Source organism: Notothenia rossii, assembly GCF_949606895.1.
Source record: "Notothenia rossii genome assembly, chromosome: 12".
Lineage (NCBI taxonomy): Eukaryota > Metazoa > Chordata > Actinopteri > Perciformes > Nototheniidae > Notothenia > Notothenia rossii.
This window is the reverse complement of record NC_136911.1, coordinates 2143555-2163554: the sequence shown is the minus strand read 5'-3', so window position 1 is coordinate 2163554 and position 20000 is coordinate 2143555. Positions and strand designations below refer to the sequence as shown.

General features: G+C 43.7%; 1 protein-coding gene across 1 annotated transcript in view; it reads right to left on the bottom strand.

The window, feature by feature from the left end:
* The window catches only part of dok6 (docking protein 6), a 56348-nt gene that overhangs the window by 6387 nt on the left and 29961 nt on the right, over positions 1 to 20000 (bottom strand). The window contains exons 3-7 of the mRNA XM_079661664.1: positions 15096 to 15210; positions 9373 to 9492; positions 5895 to 6084; positions 5103 to 5241; positions 2185 to 2290 (exon numbers count right to left, since the gene is read on the bottom strand). Coding sequence (XP_079517790.1) covers positions 2185 to 2290; positions 5103 to 5241; positions 5895 to 6084; positions 9373 to 9492; positions 15096 to 15210 — 670 coding nt within the window. The remainder of the gene's footprint in view (positions 1 to 2184; positions 2291 to 5102; positions 5242 to 5894; positions 6085 to 9372; positions 9493 to 15095; positions 15211 to 20000) is intronic.

The following is a 20000-nucleotide window of genomic DNA, read 5'->3' as shown; positions in this document are numbered from 1 at the left end:
GAGAGCTGGATGCATTGTCTTAGAAACTGAGAAAGTAGTTCCTGGAGATTAAAACGTCTTTGGTTTGACTTCAAAACTGTGCAGCAAGATGATCAAAGTGTTTCTTTCCTACATTAAATCCCTCAATTCCGTTTAATCTAAAACCATTTGACAATAATGACTTCCCTTTATGGCAAACAAGGCTCCTGGGATGTTTGTTTTTTTAGACGTTTCCAGACAAAAGAAAAAGCGGATGTGTGATGCATTTAAATAGAGGACTTCGCTGCCAGCTCCCCCGGTCACAGAGCGGAGGAATAAACAAATAGGTGGGTAACCCTCGACGGGACAGGAAATCGTGTTCTTTAATTATTCCCTCGGACCCGCGGGGTATTCGAAAGCAGCCCGAGCATGACTCAGCAAATTGACTGTGGTGATTGGATATTCATCAGGAGCGCAGTGATACAGACACCACGACTAAATCAAGATCCCTTATCCCTATCTGCACCTATCCATCTATCCATATATATCTATCTATCCATCTATCCATATATATCTATCTATCCATCTATCCATATATCTATCCATCTATCCATATATATCTATCCATCTATCCATCCATCTATCTATCTATCCATCTATCTATCTATCTATCTATCTATATATCCATCTATCTATCCATCTATCCATCTATCCATCTATCTATCCATCTATCTATATATCCATCTATCTATCCATCTATCTATCCATCTATCTATATATCCATCTATCTATCCATCTATCCATCTATCCATCTATCCATCTATCCATCTATCTATCTATCCATCTATATACTGTAGACTCAATATGTGAAAATGTGTCTAAAGACAACAGCTGTATTAAATACAAATATTGTGTGTCATGTATTTAGTATGGTGCCAGAGTAATATGGTAAACACGTTAAAAAAAAACGTGTGGCTTTAAGTTTATCAGGCCGTAATTAAATGATAATAAAAAAATTAATCCAGCCTCAGGTTTTTAAAAAATAAAATGACGTCACAGAGCCTTTCATCCTCAGCTCAGCCAGTGGAAGCAAAAAGGCTCATAATCCTCAGATAAGTCTTCTAATCAACTAATGCCAGGACAGAGAGCAATCACATCAGCCCGCTAATCACCTTACACACACACACACACACACACACACACACACACACACACACACACACACACACACACACACACACACACACACACACACACACACACACACACACACACACCCCCCCCCCCCCCCCACACACACACACACACACACACACACACACACACACACACACACACACACACACACACACACACACACACACACACACACACACACACACACACACACAGACAGACAGACAGACAGACAGACAGACAGACAGACAGACAGACAGACAGACAGACAGACAGACAGACAGACAGACAGACAGACAGACAGACAGACACACACACACACAGACAGACAGACAGACAGACAGACAGACAGACAGACAGACAGACAGACAGACAGACAGACAGACAGACAGACAGACAGACAGACAGACAGACAGACAGACAGACAGACAGACAGACAGACAGACAGACAGACAGACAGACAGACAGACAGACAGACAGACAGACAGACAGACAGACAGACACACACACACACAGACAGACAGACAGACACACAGACACACAGACAGACAGACAGACAGACAGACAGACAGACAGACACACACACACACACACACACACACACACACACACACACACACACACACACCCCCACACACACACACACACACACACACACACACACACACACACACACACACACACACACACACACACACACACAGAGCAGCTGCTATAAGGTCTTGAGTTTCAAATCGCTCACCACTCGATCCCAAAGAGATATTAGCTTTGATGTATTTTAATAAGAGCTGTACCAAATATACATCTCTTTACCTTTGTGGCTTCGCAAACCACCGGATAAGAAACATCTTGAACTGCATGTTTGTACCTTGGACACTGTAGAGGTCTGCCAGCAGTGAACATGTTGTTTTGAAGGATAACCATCACAAACCTGTTCAGGTCCAAACCGATGCGTGCATGTGATCAGTTGTAGTAGCAGTCATCACAATATTGTCTCCACACACCCCTGACTCCACCAGATAAGAAACATCTTGAACTCCATGTCTGTACCTTGGAAGCTGTAGAGGTCTCCCACGCTGTTCTGACGCGTGATGTGCTGCCAGTAGGCGCTGCGCGGCAGAGAGATGGACTTAGTGAGCGTCTCTCTGGGGAGGATCTGAGACACAGAGAGAAAGGAGTCTCACTTTCTGTCAGGGAACATGGCTGCATCTGCATCGTAAAACTACAGGCGTCTTCTTAAAGCCAGACTACTGCTGGAAATATATGGAATTCTGCGGGAAGAATTATGTCAACTAGAACAACGCTAATGAAGGTTAAAAATACCATGGACGGGGGAGGGGTGACATTCAGATATTCAAATGTTTCCTATTTTAAAGTTGGGCAGGATCTGAAGTGCAGAGAGAAACAAACAGCGTTTCACTTTCTGTCAGGGATCAGAGCTCTGGATATGACGGACAGAAGGAGTTCACGGTGTTACTGGTTGCATGTTTCCTCTCTGAAGGGATGTTTGGTGAGATGAGGATCATGGTGATGCTGGATATCGTGAAACTTAATTACATTACATTACATGCCACAGGAGCACTTTGGGGTGAAGTGTCTCAGGGACACAACGACATGCTGACTGCAGTGGGGTTTGAACCTGTGAGCCCCTGATCCCAACACCAACGCACAACCCACTGCGCCACACGCCTCCTAAATGCGTCTTCTGCGTACCAATAACCACGAGGGGTTGATCATGTTAATATTTGTATTTTTTCTTGTAAATGTAAGATATCTTTCCTGCAAATCTGAACCCGCTACCCGTATTTTTGTTCATTTAATATTGACCTTAAAATGGCTGTAATGATGTGTTCGTAGTCCTCTGAGCATTCTGCATTTCCTCAGTGTCTCCACTCTGTAACTATGAGTGGTCAGTTTTGTGATTTATGGAGCTGAGGCTAAATGCTCCATTTGGAAACGTTCCCAAAAGGAGGGGGGGGGGGGGGGTCCAAGAGCACGGCCATATGGTCAAGGCTCATCAAACAGCAGACAGACCTACATAAATAAAGAATACAGATGATGGGGTGAGGGAGGAAGGAAGGGAGGAAGGAAGGGAGGAAGGAAGGATGGACGGGTGTTGTGATGGAAGGAGGGAGCGGAGGCCAAAACCGCGGGACATCAGAGGCTAAAAGGAGAGAGAGAGTGTGTGTGTGTGTGTGTGTGTGTGTGTGTGTGTGTGTGTGTGTGTGTGTGTGTGTGTGTGTGTGTGTGTGCGTGCGTGCGTGCGTGCGTGCGTGCGTGCGTGCGTGCGTGCGTGCGTGCGTGCGTGCGTGCGTGCGTGCGTGCGTGTGTGTGTGTGAGAGAAAGTCATGATTTATAGCTCTTCTGTTCATTGGTTTCTAAAAATAATTCTGTGAACGGCTTCAATGACTCGCCGGCTTGATCAGCGTAAATCAAACAGACAGTGAAGAAAGCTTTGAGATAAAACAGAAAGAAATACACATCTAAAAACATATCATTTCTAAAAATACCAGCACAGATACTCTTTGTACAAAATATTCTTCTTCAGTGTTTTTTCCAGCAATAGATGCACCATGATATATTAGCTATAAGCGACTCATGCTTTATGCATACATTCACTTAACATAATAAATGGTATATTAATCAGTGAGCTGGAACAGCAAGTAATGACCTTATAATGTGCTCACATACACTTTGATTACATGCTGTGACTATGGCTGTTCAAAAGCAACATTCATTTAGTTATTTTGTATTTATTCCTCACAGTATTTACTTTTTCTGTCTCGTAATCTATGTTTTTATCCAGTGTTTTAACATTATGCTGTTTCTGCAAGCATTGTTTTACCTCTTGACATCATTGTAAAGTGAGTTACCCCCTCCATGGATTTTTGAAATTGAATTAATTAATGAATGAAGTGATTTAGGCAAGATTTTATTTATTTATATCGTTTTTATTCCACTTCACTGTTTTTAGCTCTTGTCATTCATAATCTACTCCATAGTATGTTTATTGTCCTGGATTGTAACTTTTAGCTAATCATTGATATCAAAACACCTCTTGCTTTGGTATTTCAGGCTTAAATATATTCAACATAAAGCTTAATTATATTAAATGTATATCAAATCATTTGTCATGATCCTAGTTTTTTTTGTTTATCTTGCTCCCTTTTTATTTTGAGGTTTTCTCAATCTGTTTTCACTTCCTGTGTTCTCCCACCTGTTTGATTACTGGTCTGATCACTTTCACCTGACCTCCCGCTCATCCCCTCGTTAGTTCAGATTGTATTTACTCTTGTTCAGTCTTGGTCAGATTATTGCATAAATCGTGCACCGTGTATCTGTTTGGTTTGCATTGTCATCTTCAAGCCATCATTCAAAACTCACCTGTTCACCGTGACCTTTGACCCCTAACCCATCACATCCCCTACTTCCACTCCTATTGCTATGTATTTAATTATTTACTTTATTATTTGCCCCTTTTGTTTGTTTGTTCACCATGTCAAGCGGCATTGGGTCCCTTAAAGGCGCTATACAAATGTATTATTATTATTGCCTGTGTCCTCAGAGTCAGAATCAGAATACCTTGATAAGTCCCACAGAGGGGACATGTACATTGTTACAGCAGAAAATAGCCAAAGACATCTTAATGTTACCTAAGACGCATGCATAAAAGATTAAAAAAGTTACACAATTCACAAAATACACATCCTGTAACAGTTCTGAGGATTTAGCAGCCAGGTATATATTGCAGTTATTAACGGCATCAATATATATATATATATATATATATATATATATATATATATATATATATATATATATTGCACATATTGCAAGTATTTCATCCTGCGTTTGTTTGTGCCGACACTTGCTCTCATTTGTTTGTAAGGTTGGCAGAGCTGGAGTAAACCCTGTGAGCTGCTGCGAGTAAACGAGAAAAACAAAAAGCAGAAAATGTTAAAGTGTACCTGGGAGCTCTTCTCCATCTCCTCCATCATCCTCTCGTGCTGCTGGGCGATGGCCAGCGTGGAGGAGTGGACCCGCTGGTAGATCATCTCCCCCTCCCGCGTCTGGAACGTGAACAAACCCTCTCCTGTGTCACACATCCTGCGCCAGGAACACACACACACACACACACACACACACACACACACACACACACACACACACACACACACACACACACACACACACACACACACACACACACACACACACACACACACACACACACACACACACACACAGAGAGATAAAGGCACATGCTTTGATCGCGTTCACTCTTGGATTGCTGATTTACAGAAAATGCATGGTTGAATGTGCACTTACAGAGAGAGGGGCATTGATATAATATCCCACTGAAGTCAAACACACACACACACACATGCATGCCTGAGTAGATAACAGTACACACACACACACACACACACACACACACACACACACACACACACACACACACACACACACACACACACACACACACACACATAAATGCCTGAGTAGATTAGATAACAGTACACACACACACACACACACATAAATGCCTGAGTAGATAACAGTATACACACACACTCTCACAGAGGCACCTGTCACATCAATGCCTGAAGCGCTCTGCGGCATGTGTTTCCTGGGATGCTTCCATATCCGAAAAGCACTTTGTTGAAGTTTTTTACATTTCCAAAGTTGTTTTTCCCTCCCGCCGCTAACATTTCAATCCCACACACACGTCACACACACTGATCTGCACGCACACACACCTTCCAGACTCAAAGGTGAACCAGGTGGAGTCCCGCCCGTATCTCCGCAGCGAGCTGAGCGGCCACATGACGAGTTTGAGGCGGTTGTTGTGGATGTCCCACAGGTAGATGTTCTCATGAGTGATCTGCATGGTGCACTCCCCGTAGATGTCCAGGTTCGGCGTGGGCATGAGGTACACGTTGAACCGCTCTGGAGAGATTCAAAAAACCTCATTAGTTAAAAAGAATAAAGCAATCAAAGACAACCTGAAACAATCTGGATGCATCTAGTGGTAGCCTCTCTACAGTAGCCATGCAACTATTTTAATTTGTATCTCCGTGTTTGAGCGGTTGACTTTATTTCAGTAAAATTGAGATTCCTATATTTAGTTTGTTGAGCTTGAAGCATTTGAAATATTCTCTTTTACAAACATGGCCCTTGTGATCCACTGGAGCTGCTCGGGAACATTTTATAGGGCTATTTTCTTTTAAATGTGTATGGCTTAAATATCACTGAGAAATGTCCGCCTTTAGTGATGAGGCACTGTTGTGACACCCTGATTTTTCTGTGCCTGTGCAACTTGGTCTATATGGCCCCGACCCCACGAGGACGAAAACGGTCGTTTGCGTTACTGTTTAGTGTCATAGACCGTTCGGCCACACGAGGACGACCGAATATGACAGTAAACAACTGCGGAAGCGATTACAGGTCCCAAGGTGGATAGAACGGCATACGCAACGCTCTGGTGGGTCCAACGGCTCCGTGTGTACGCCCTATACGATCATTTTCTGATAATGATGACGCAATAGCCCCGCCTCTCCCCACCTCTGCTGCTCACCCCCGCGTCAAAGTAAACTGCCCACTGAATTCAGATTATTTATCTTTCTCTCGATATGGACATAAACGCAAGTGAAGTCTAATCTGACAGGACGGAGACACGCAGCTCTGCTCACCTGCAGCTCCTCCCGCTGTGATGCAGCGCTGAACGGAGCAAAACATCCACTTCAAGTCAGATCATCACCCTTAGCTATTTTAATTACCTCTCAAACTACCTAAACTAGTTATAAATATGTTTATTTTTACTGTCGGGTTACTCATTATTGGATCCGCTGCTGCTTGAGACAGACACTGACGCTGTTCAAAGAGAGGGAGGAAAAAGAGAGGCTCCATGTATTATATTATTATATTATTATATAGATTCATTATTCATTTGTTTTAAAGCTCAATAAATAACAAAGAAGACCTTTGACCGGCACTTTTATCATTTTGTCCTGAAGATTAAAACTTTAATACACGTTGACTGGCGAAAAACTCTGCCCGGTTCTCTCGGGCCCCACTGCGGAGAATAAACAGAAGGGTAACCATGACAACCATGCTTCTTCGCTGCTTTTGTGGAGGAAGTTATAGCGCCACGTACAGGCTCCTGCATGTACTGCAGCTTCTCCAGCGGTTGGAACTAAACGGAGCTGTCTCGTGTGGACAGAGGCCGTTTCTCAATCGCGAGGAGGCTTGCTTGGTAGCACATGTCTTCCGAGTCACTTGCTTCAGAAGCTAGGCAAGAATGCTTCCTGGCATTCGGAAAACGAAGAGTGGAACAGGCTAGCAAGTGTGCAGGTGTGCGTCATATGAGCGGCCCCGCCTTACATTTTCCGCCACAGATTTGGGGAAATTGGTCCGTGCGCAAAGCATTGTGGGGATTTTAAGGACGCGAAGTCTACCCATGTGCAACCTCGAAATTACCCCCAAACCAAGGACGCAGCCTCGTGGAATTCCAAGTATGCTGGAGATTGGAACAGTCCTTCGGCGGTACTCGATGACGTAGCATCCTTGAAATATTGGCTTGGAAGCCAGTTTCCTCGAGATTGAGAAACGGCCAGACACTATCCGGTGAATATTGCGTGTGGACGGAAGCTTTATTGCGATTGCGTTTGCGTTAATCCTATGCGTTTAGCCCATAGCCGTATGCGTCCTCGTGGGGCCGGGGCCTAAGTGGAGGCCGTTCAGCCATCTCTGCAGGGGGCGCAGTGACAACAAGCCCAAGGGAACGACAGCTGATGAAGTCATGTGACTGCGGTCATGCTATCATATTGGCTTTAGCAGATTTAAAAGTCATAGAACTGTGAGTATATTCTGCTGAAACAAACGTGTATATATAATAAGCGTTTGATGACACAAAGCTTGTTCGTTTTTTTAAATAATGTACGAAAAACATTGGAAGAAACCCCAAAATGCGTCATCCCTGCAGCGCTATATAAATACATAGTCTGCCTCGACTCAATTCACTCTAACGTAGAGGTTTTTTTCCAACTTGTCAAAAGTGGAGTCGCTTAAAAAATGTATTTTAAGTTCACCTGACGCCTTAAAGTGAGCTGCTCTGGGATCAGCCGGTGAATCTGCCCCGTCACATTAGAAGCTGTGGGAGGCAGACGGAGAGGGAGCGCTCTATAATCTAAATTAGTTCTCACTAATTAAGCTTAATGATTCAAAATAAGCCGTGTGTCTGCAGCGGATAGGAAATGGCAATGTCATAGTGCGGCGTATCTTTAGGGACAGGGAAAATGAACTCTGATTTAATGATGTCGCAGATATACAGTAGTAGTATGAGGAGATAATTGAAACATCGCTGCAGGGCTTCTTGATTCATTCAGGTTTATTTCACTGCTGCAACTTTCCCTTGAGCACCAAACTTCAGTCCAGTGGTGATGCTACACTTCAGTGCGCTCGCAAAAAAAAGTAAAATTAATATCTCCAAAAAAAAAAAGGTTATATTGAAGAATACAATTTCACTTCTCGGCTGCGGAGAAATGAAATGACGGCCGATTCTTTTCAATTACTCGCCCTCCTTCTCTACAACTTTAAACTTCTCTTCTTTGGCTGTTGCCTTTTCAATTTCCTCCGCCAGTTTACAAATTACACAGAGAATGAGCTCCGGTGTGATAGCAGCACCCCGTTGTCTCCTCTCTTTTCCATTTCCATTTCCTGTGAGTGGAATATGTGGGGATGAAGCACATTCATTTCACATGGCTTTTGGAGCCATAATCTCATCCATCTCTGTGACAAGCTTCATTATGAGGGAAGCCAGTGATGCACAGCAGCTCTCATTAGCGCTGGAACAGAGCCTGTGACCTGTGCTCCAGCACGCACGCACACACACACACACACACACACACACACACACACACACACACACACACACACACACACACACACACACACACACACACACACACACACACACACACACACACACACACACACATACTTACTGAACCAACATGCTCTCTTTAAAGACTGCAACAGGTGTACTTTGGGATCAGATATTGACAAAAAATGGTCCTTATTAGCCGGACCTAATTGGACGGAGTATGTTTTGCTCCCCTAACCCTCTGAGGACTTGCTTTTTTAACATACTGCAACCGCTCTGCAACCGCTAACTTCTCCGCTAACTTCTCCTGAGAGTGAGAGATTGACCCTGAATGGGACTAATTGGGCACTCACCGTTCTGCTCCCGCTGCACCCCCGCTGCTAACAGGTCCGGCTCCCCCAGGCTGATGTCGTTCAGACGGCTGCCGAGGCACTCCACGCACAGAAGCTTACACCACTCCTCTGCATCCAGCTCTGCACACACACACACACACACACACACACACACACACACACACACACACACACACACACACACACACACACACACACACACACACACACACACACACACGTTACAGCATGTCCACACCAGAGATGGCAAAAGTACACTCTTTACTCAAGTAAAAGTAAAGAACTTTGAAATGTACTTCAGTAAAAAGTACCCATAACTAGCAGCTGTTTTAAAGAGTACCTGACCTCCCTTTATATTAATAGAACAATAATGTCATTGTTAGCTAATGAATGTTTCCATGCTGAACAACGGCAACATGACAACGTTTCCATTGGTCCATCTTCTTTAGAGAAGACCAGGAAATGATGGATACACGGATCGTGTTCAAATCAATAGGCACGCAATGACTGTGAATAATAATGATCACGCCACCAAACACACATTCAGACTAAAGGAACCAGCCTGTTTGGAAAATGTAAGAAGTAGAAAGTACAGGTATTTGAGTTCAACATGTAAGAAGTAGAAAGTACAGGTATTTGAGTTCAACATGTAAGAAGTAGAAAGTACAGGTATTTGTGTTCAACATGTAAGAAGTAGAAAGTACAGGTATTTGTGTTCAAAGTGTAAGAAGTCAAAGTCAAAAGTCATCAGAAAAATAAGTAGTGGAGTAAAGTACTGATACCAGAAACATGTACTTAAGTACAGTAATGAAGTATTTGTACTCAACTACTTCCCACCTCTGCACACACACACACATCCTGCACACTGCAAACATAATAAAACACAGATCATACAACAGTGCTGCCTTCAGTGAGCCACATGAATCACAATCAGAATAAAACGCTGCATGTACAGGACACGTGCTAACTGTAACCACGGGGAGAAAATCCATCTGATCGATGAGGTGAAGATTAAAAGAGGAGGTGGGTTCAGCAACAAACAAAAAAAGGCAGGCTTCTCCAAGGCTGTATGTCCGCAGTCACCACTGAAGCTACTGATCCTGCATTCAGACAATCAATAAGCTATTTTCCAAATTGAAGCTGTAGCTTGTTAAGTGGAAAGGAAATGCGGCACATTATAAAAAAGAGAGGATGTTTCAACAGAAGGAGGAAGAACACTTATGTGCTTACTTGTTGAAAGTTAGATGAGAACATCGATATCACTCTCATATCTGTACTTTAAATATGAAGCTTAGTTAGCTTAGCTTAACACAAAGACTCAGTAAAGCGTATTGCTTTCATCAAGTTTAAAGGGGACATCATGAAGAAGTCACTTTTGTAATGTTTGTGTCTTGAATGCCTTTGTTTACATCATGTCATCTTTGCTTATTTTGATGCACATACGAAGCTTTGCATGCCAGATATTCACTTTAATATGATAGAAATCAGGGTAAAACTTTATTCTTAATAGGCTGACATATTCTGCTATGTTGTATAAAAACGTTTGACAAATGGATTAGTGGCCTCATCCCTGCAGCTCTATTGTTAACTCTTTTTGAAGTGAGCCGGAGTTATATCTACAACATGTGACAGCTGGCACCTAAAGGTGGGAGGGCATTCATTGTGAGACTGAATGCTTTAATTGGAGGCTAAGTGGAGACCAATGATAATTCTCTGAATCGAGTCTGCATGGCAGTTTGTTGTTTGTGAATATCAATTCAACTTCCTGTTGATTTAGAAACAAAACGGTGTTTACAGAGGGGAAGATTCTCCAATTGTCTTCTGTGAGCTTTTGGTGGGAGTTACTGGAGGATGAAATGAGGCATTTGGTTATCTTTCTGAAGCTCAAAGCCCAGGGGAATTCTGGGTAATGTCACCATGTCCAGTGATGTGTACAGAGGCGCATTTTGAAACAGCAGCACCATGTTTCTGTGTCCATCAAATCCATGCAGGATTGTGTAATTTGTAGGGTTGGTAAACTTGTTTAGTTTGGAGGGAAATATCTTTTAGTTATTTTTTACTTTCCTCACTTTAGGATTTAGTGAAAGCCTGTTTGTCAGATCAGCTGTAGAGTCCACAGAAACACACAACTTTGCAGGGTGAAGGGAAGGTCTGCCGCTGCCTGAAGCACTTCATTCACACACAACAGAAACACACACACACACACACACACACACACACACACACACACACACACACACACACACACACACACACACACACACACACACACACACACACACACACACACACACACACACACACACACACACACACACACACACACACACACACACACACACTTACAGGCAGCAGCTCTGCACTTTAACTCCTGGCTCATGCCTCCCAAGATTCAGCTCGTCTCATTCGGAGTTACCATGGCCTCTGAATAACTCCAAACTCCCACACTTTTGAAACCACTGAGTGGAAACTCGGCTAAACTGTAGGTGTGTGATGGGAAAGGATTGAGTGGTGCTTAGTGTTAGAGAAGAGGAGTGAGGATACATGTGATCAGGATACTTTGAGACGAATACAGAGATAACGCTGTATGCAGATGACGCTTTGTTCTCTCTGCAGGTCACACTCTCTTTATCTCCTTAGAGCATTTTGGACAGATGCCTCCAAAGAACACACCTGTCAAGAAATTTCAGATCTGTTACCGTCTTTTGTGTCTCGTTTCTTTGACAGCACATGCCTGGGTGAAGGCATCGCAAGTTATTTTAAGTGTGTATATATATATATATCAGGAGATCACCACGAGGCCTAATTACGTTTTTTATTTCTGTTAAAAACCTGTCAACGCCTCATCGTTATTTGGCTTCTCTAGGACTTTAGACAAGTTTGAGATTTTCCATCTGACAGGTTGAGTTTCAGATACAAACTCTTTTTGACATCGCACAGCAGTGGGACGACTGCATGCCAGTAAAATGGAGATAAGGTCTCTCTAGTTTTTATTATAGTCACATAAAGCCTTTAAAATACAAATGTTTCCACTACAATTGCTTCTCACTTCGTCCTGGACTCGAGCCACATCTCCATGTACACAGACAGGTATGTTTGTGATTGTACGGTGTGGGAGGTCACAAACAATTGAGCTTTTGTAAAACTCTGTCCAGGGGTTAGATTTCCAGAAACAAATGTGTCTGTGTCCACTTTGAAAACCATGTTAGGGTTAACAACACCAGAACAGAGTCATACAAATCATTAACATCAAGTTTTTCTTTGTATAAGATAATAAGATAAGATCAGAAGTATTGATCCAAATGTTTGTGTTGCAGCAGCATACAAAGACATGGCATAGTACAATGAAAATTAAAGACTAGAAATAAACATGAAAGTAGAAAATGTTGAATTAGTATTTGTATATGCCGACATAAGGTAGGGAGGCGTGAGGGGTGTAACTGTAAAGGGCTTCCAGGAAGTGAAGGTCAATGGGAGGTCATTGATGCAGGGTGATAGAAACATCCTATGGTGGTGTGAAGAGGAGGGGGCTGTGCATGGCTATGAGCCAAGGGACAGAGAGAGTGCACCACTCTGAGGTCAATAACATCTCGCCTCAGGTTTAACGCTCAGGGACACACACAACCGAGAAGCTGGAGTTAATGGTCCCCTAGTGTGCTCAATCCACATGTTCATGTCTCTTCTACATCGACATGTGTCCCCTCTTCTTCATGTCTCTTCTACATCAACATGTGTCCCCTCTTCTTCATGTCTCTTCTACATCAACATGTGTCCCCTCTTCTCCATGTCTCTTCTACATCAACATGTGTCCCCTCTTCTTCATGTCTCTTCTACATCAACATGTGTCCCCTCTTCTTCATGTCTCTTCTACATCAACATGTGTCCCCTCTTCTTCATGTCTCTTCTACATCAACATGTGTCCCCTCTTCTCCATGTCTCTTCTACATCAACATGTGTCCCCTCTTCTCCATGTCTCTTCTACATCAACATGTGTCCCCTCTTCTTCATGTCTCTTCTACATCAACATGTGTCCCCTCTTCTCCATGTCTCTTCTACATCAACATGTGTCCCCTCTTCTTCATGTCTCTTCTACATCAACATGTGTCCGCTCTTCTTCATGTCTCTTCTACATCAACATGTGTCCCCTCTTCTCCATGTCTCTTCCACATCAACATGTGTCCCCTCTTCTCCATGTCTCTTCTACATCAACATGTGTCCCCTCTTCTCCATGTCTCTTCTACATCAACATGTGTCCCCTCTTCTTCATGTCTCTTCTACATCAACATGTGTCCCCTCTTCTTCATGTCTCTTCTACATCAACATGTGTCCCCTCTTCTTCATGTCTCTTCTACATCAACATGTGTCCCCTCTTCTTCATGTCTCTTCCACATCAACATGTGTCCCCTCTTCTTCATGTCTCTTCTACATCAACATGTGTCCCCTCTTCTTCATGTCTCTTCTACATCAACATGTGTCCCCTCTTCTCCATGTCTCTTCTACATCAACATGTGTCCCCTCTTCTCCATGTCTCTTCTACATCAACATGTGTCCCCTCTTCTTCATGTCTCTTCTACATCAACATGTGTCCCCTCTTCTTCATGTCTCTTCTACATCAACATGTGTCCCCTCTTCTCCATGTCTCTTCTACATCAACATGTGTCCCCTCTTCTTCATGTCTCTTCTACATCAACATGTGTCCCCTCTTTTTCATGTCTCTTCCACATCAACATGTGTCCCCTCTTCTCCATGTCTCTTCTACATCAACATGTGTCCCCTCTTCTTCATGTCTCTTCTACATCAACATGTGTCCCCTCTTCTTCATGTCTCTTCTACATCAACATGTGTCCCCTCTTTTTCATGTCTCTTCCACATCAACATGTGTCCCCTCTTCTCCATGTCTCTTCTACATCAACATGTGTCCCCTCTTCTTCATGTCTCTTCTAGATCAACATGTGTCCCCTCTGTGGAAAGAGACTCTGAAAGTTTCAGGAACAAAGATTCTCTCTCTTTTTGATCCATTTCTATAAAAACCTGTCTGAAAATGAGCTGATCAGATTTTGGCCACTTGATGATGTCATAACTGTGTAACCATTAGCCAATCAGCAACCAAATCTCTCTCAGAGGGGCGTGGGGAGGGGCTCCTTATTTTCATCTAAAGTAACAGACAGAGAATCAGCACTTTGGAAACAGGGCTGAAACAGAGGGGATTATGGGTAATGCTGCAATGATCTGTTTGGTGTTTCAGCCAATCAGAGACAGGCTCTGTATATATCTGAGACCTGTGATATATTGATGAAGAACAGTAGAATAGGGGACCTTTAAGATGGAGAAGTTTACCCCGTCACATTAAGGTTCATCCTCCCCACCCGGCTCCATTTATATTCACCTTAAAGAATACAATCATGTGCCTCTTTGGCTTGCTATCCACGTATTAGATGCAATCTTGATTGTTACAGTCCGTAATTGGGTTGCAACACACTGCAAACGACGGCCGATATCATTTCTCATACCTGCAGTATGAAAATCAATATTTCGGAACGGATCCTCCCACTTCTTAATATGGCGGCAAATGAGCAACACTTGGCTAAACTCCAATTCTTCACTGCCTCTTTCACCTCTCAGTCTTCCTCCGCTTCTTGGCAAACTTTTTTTCTCATGCAGCATCTTGTGTTTGCATGCAAAACAAAGACATATAGTAGTCCTTCCCTATTTTCCTCACTCACCTGATTCACAGGCGAACGTCTTGGATGTGTCGTCACAGAAAATAATCGCCACCGCGTGTCTTTTTGTCTCCCGCGGCATCCGGGTAATGTTCTTGACGTTATGGAGCTCAGTGATCTAAAGAAGGAGAGAGAGAGAGGACATTATGAACAGCAGCAGAGACTTCATTTTCATCTTGCATTGACTTTGCTGAAAGTGCAATAGTATTTAAAGGCTTAGCGTAAAAAGGAAGGAACCGAAAGGAAGTAAATATTAGCCGTTTTCTGCTGATGACAGAAAGCAACACAACGCATCGCTAAAAGCACTTTCTGAATGAATGTGACCCGATGCACACAGTGTGTAATTGTGCAGCCGCTGTTTAAGTGCCTCCTCTCCTTGAAACTGGTGTTCCAGTCAATGAGGAGAGGAGGGCGATCAAAAGCATCTAAATCACTTTACCAGGAGATTGATTGCGGATGAAAAAAAAAGAGAAGATTACATTTAATTGAATATCCCCCGCATTTACAGGCCATTTTGTTCGACGGTCCTCTGTGTGCTCGCTCTGCCTGGGAGATAAGGCCCATTACATTATTGTTGTCCATTGTGCGCTAACTGTGGGCCTGTTGCCAGCCTGTTGGGAATGAATTAGCTGGGCTCAGTGCCCATTTTGTAAAGGTCCAAAGATAAAAACCCTATAACACACAGAACATATGTGGACTACACGTGGATGTGCTCCGTATCATTAGATATAACACGTTTGCTCTGTGCTCAGCATTCAGCTAACAGAGAGCTAATACTTAGAGTGAAGTGCGAGGAGGCTATGGATATTGAAGGACAGCCACCTTAAAGATAGTATCTATATATATTTTATATGAGAAGTGGATGTTTTATTCCCCTGTGAGGAAACGGTACGTTGTGTTTTTGTCCTCGGGCAGACTCATATAACTGACACAAAGCAAGCATCACTTCTGAGCCATGAATACAGCCTCTCATCTCTGCCTCTGTGTGTGTGTGTGTGTGTGTGTGTGTGTGTGTGTGTGTGTGTGTGTGTGTGTGTGTGTGTGTGTGTGTGTGTGTGTGTGTGTGTGTGTGTGTGTGTGTGTGTGTGTGTGTGTGTGTGTTGTTGTGTCTAAGAGAGAGATTTGGGTGCATTCCCGCCCGAGGCGCTAGAGTCCGAGTAAAGTGAATCATTTGTGATGAGACTTATTCCTCATCTCCTCTCCTCCATCTTTTCTTCTCGTCTTTTCAAAAGGTGTACGTACAATTTGATATCAAAAAGTGCACTCGGCACACAGCCGTGCTCTCAGTCCACATGCACACAGTGACGATGATAACATCTTGACGTTGGCAGGTCCTTTTTTCGGGATTCAAATATGTCACCCGGGCTGATACATGCTGATGAGTCATTTGATGTCATTTAACATAGAAGATGTTTCTTTTTATTAAACCAGCACATCGTGGATTGAGGATGATATAAAAGATGTGGGAATGACGTTAGTTCAGCAAGTATTCAGTCGGGATCCAAGCTATTTGGACATTACCTGATAGAGGTGCTAGAGGAAAGGAAGGGGTCGATACAGTAATGTTTCGGAGGGGAAGATGAATGTCTGTACCAAATTGCATCCCTCCAATAGATGTTGAGAAATCCAACTAAAATAGTTACTGTCTTTATGTATTATTGTCCTTGTTTTTTGATAATCATTCATCCAATTAGATTCCCACTTAGGGTGAAGCGAAGTGAGTGAAGTAGCTCGGATAAACAATCACCTTCTAGTGTCAATAAAAAGCATAAATGTCAACATGTTAGAGAAGTCAGGGGATCGTAAAAGTCCTTGAGATCCATCCACTTTTGACGATGAAGGTCTGTGGAAATGACAGTCCCTCTAATATTTGTTGAGATATTTCCCTCCAAACTAAACAAGTTAACCCGTTTACCAACCCTAATATAGTGTAACTAAAACCATCCTCTTCCACATCCTCTGTTCAGGCATTTAAACGCAGCTCCATCTCTCCAGAGCCCACAGAGAAACAACTTTTCAACAGGAGCTACAAATATTCTAGGGATTGTTTTACTGTGGCCCGGCGCCTCTAAGACAGAGGAAAGGGCACAGGGAAATAAACAGAGAGAGAGAGAGAAAGAAAAACAACAGCGTGGGACAGAAAGCCAATCCCCTTTGTGGTGATTGTGTAAATCAGCCAGCAGCCTATTTCCTCCCAGAGCAGCGCAGCGTTGAATGAAGCCCTCAGACGGGACCTTTCCTGATCTTTGTGGCGATGCATTACGAGGAGCACTGGTGCATGTGTGTGTTCATCGCTCACTGCTGCGCTGTATGTATGAGATACTTCTTGGGAGGAGGGGTACAGCCACACAGCACCCCCCATGTGACAGCATGATGCAGTATGCAGGAAGGCACTTCATTCACAATACTGATAGCGTAGCAGCGTGGGATGCTAACATTATGTAAGCCAGGGATCACCAACTACATTTGTCCAAGGGCCAAAATGTATCCAATAGACACAACCGCTAGCGAGCCAGCGATTTCTATATAGCCCAGAATTTTGAAGTTGTTGACCGGGGGGTGCTAGTGGAGCACGCACAGGTACTGCGGACTGCATAAAGCTTAGCAGGCTCTTCACGCTAACAAAGGATCACTTCTAGGCAGGGTTGGGACTGGAGGGTTACTTTGTAAATGTAATCAGTTACTGAATACTGAATACATGCTCTGAAAGTAATCAGAATACAGTTTGGAATACTTTGTTTTTCCATAACAGATGGGTATGTTTTGGTGAACAGGAGACACTTATTTTACTGTTTTAATGGCTTATCAAGAACTCAAACACAGCATCTTGGTGACATACTCTCTGGGGGAGCTCAACGTAGGGCGCCGCCCTGTGGCGACGGAGAAGGGGACCGCATGCTCGGCCGCCAAACCAGCCCCCCTGCTCCGACTCTCTCTCCCTCGTCCGGGGGAGAGGAGGGAGGGGAGACCCGCACGGTGAACCATGGAGGGAGATGGGGTAGGAGTCATCCGACTCCTGCCCGGCACTCGGCTCCAGGGACATGCTGCCGTCCCTGTGTTCCTGGACGGGCCAATCGTCCTCGTCGGCCGCAGCAGCTAGAGCGTCCGCTCTTCGCTTCCTGTCGGCTGATGGGAGACGGGCACAATGTGAGCAAGCGACCTGCTGGCTGAGAGCCGCGTCCGCGTGCTCTGGCCCCAGGCAGGATTCGCACATTGCGTGCTGGTCATAGCTCATGATATATCCTGAGACACATGAGGGACAATTTCGGACGTAGTTGTTGCTCATGATGTTTAATGGTTCTGTGCTTCAGTAACTGACGTGGTTTGCTGAAGAAAAGAGGGAGCAGATTGTTGGGCCTCCTTCCTATTTATACCGGAAGGAAGCCCGAGGGAGGGGCCCACCTTGCGAGTGGGCGTGGACTACAAGTGTTTCAGTGCTGCGCGGGTGCGCAGGGGGATTACCCAATAGCGATAGCCTTAGAGGGCGAAGCCATATACGAAATAGAACTGAACTTCTCCATGTTTAGTTCTGACTCAGAGAGCAGACTAGAAGACCTGAGAGTTCTGGATGTAGATGTGTGTGTTCACTAGGGTTGGGTATCATTTGAATTTCCAGGATTCTGATTCCGATTCCGATTCTACTTTTCGATTCCGATTCTTAACGGTTCTCAATTCCGATTCTTTGAGGGGCAGGGTAAAAAAACGATTCTGAGATCTCACCATATGCCGTTTCTATGGAAACGCATCCCTCGCCATAAAACATGATGTCGCTATAAGTCCAATGGACACGGTCCAATCGTCCCCCAATCTTCACTTGTATATCACCTGTCCATGCCTCAACAACTCTACGCCAAATCTGAGATCTCACCATATGCCGTTTCCATCCAGAAGTATTGTTATGTTGTCTGTCATGTTTTGCTAGTTTCAAAAATACTACAGAAAGCCAACTTTTGTATGCAGGAAGGCGCTTCATTCACAATACTGACTACAACATCTATTAGAGCCCCCATCTCATGTGCAGTGGATCCAGGAGGTTCTAAACAATGTGAAGTTGGAAAAACTGAGGTTCTCTCTTAAAGAACTTTAACAAAATATGGAGCCCGTTTTTATCTTTCATACTCACTCTGGTAACAGATCAGATGACTGAGTCCTTTTGGTTCATATTATTCTTATTGTTAGGGAATCATTTGCTTAGGTATTCAAGCTTCAACACAGTTCATCATGTTCTCCTCTCACTGTCTCCTTTCCCACGGCATAGGTCTAAGGCCTTGGGTATTGCTGCTATCTCTCTTAAGGGGGAGGAGCTTGGGCGCATTGTTGTTGCCAGTCTATGACCGAGCACAAGCCGCCATGAGGTAGTTTACTGTTCAGGGACGAAGGTTCCCTGGCGCCCATTCTTTTTCTATGGACGAGAGCTCTAGTTAGATTCAGGGTCCATAATTGTTTAGTCTCACTGATGAAGAATGTTGATTATTACACTCTGAACTAGTTAAAACCTCGAGCTGCAGAAAGAGTTCTTCAGAATTGGTTTGTTAACTCGTGACACACCACCTGTCTCGTCAATTCTCCGGCCGTAACTCCAAATAAACCGTCAGTGTTTGCCATCAAAGCTCCAGCTCTCCTCGTGTCTCTCTGAGTCCTGTTTCCAATTGCTTCAGAAGTTTCCCCCACACTTATTGTAAGAATATTTTGCTATGCTTACAGTTTTCCCTTATTATAATTATTTATTTAATATGTGTGTGCTTAATTTAGTTTCTTACCTGAGGTCGAGGCGGGGTGGGGGGATTGATGTTTAAAATAGAAAACTGAAAGTGAGCATTATGTTTCTGCCCCTTTCTTGTTCTGTAATTGTATATTTTGTACTTTTAATGCTCAATACAAATATGTAAAAACAATAACACTAAGAAA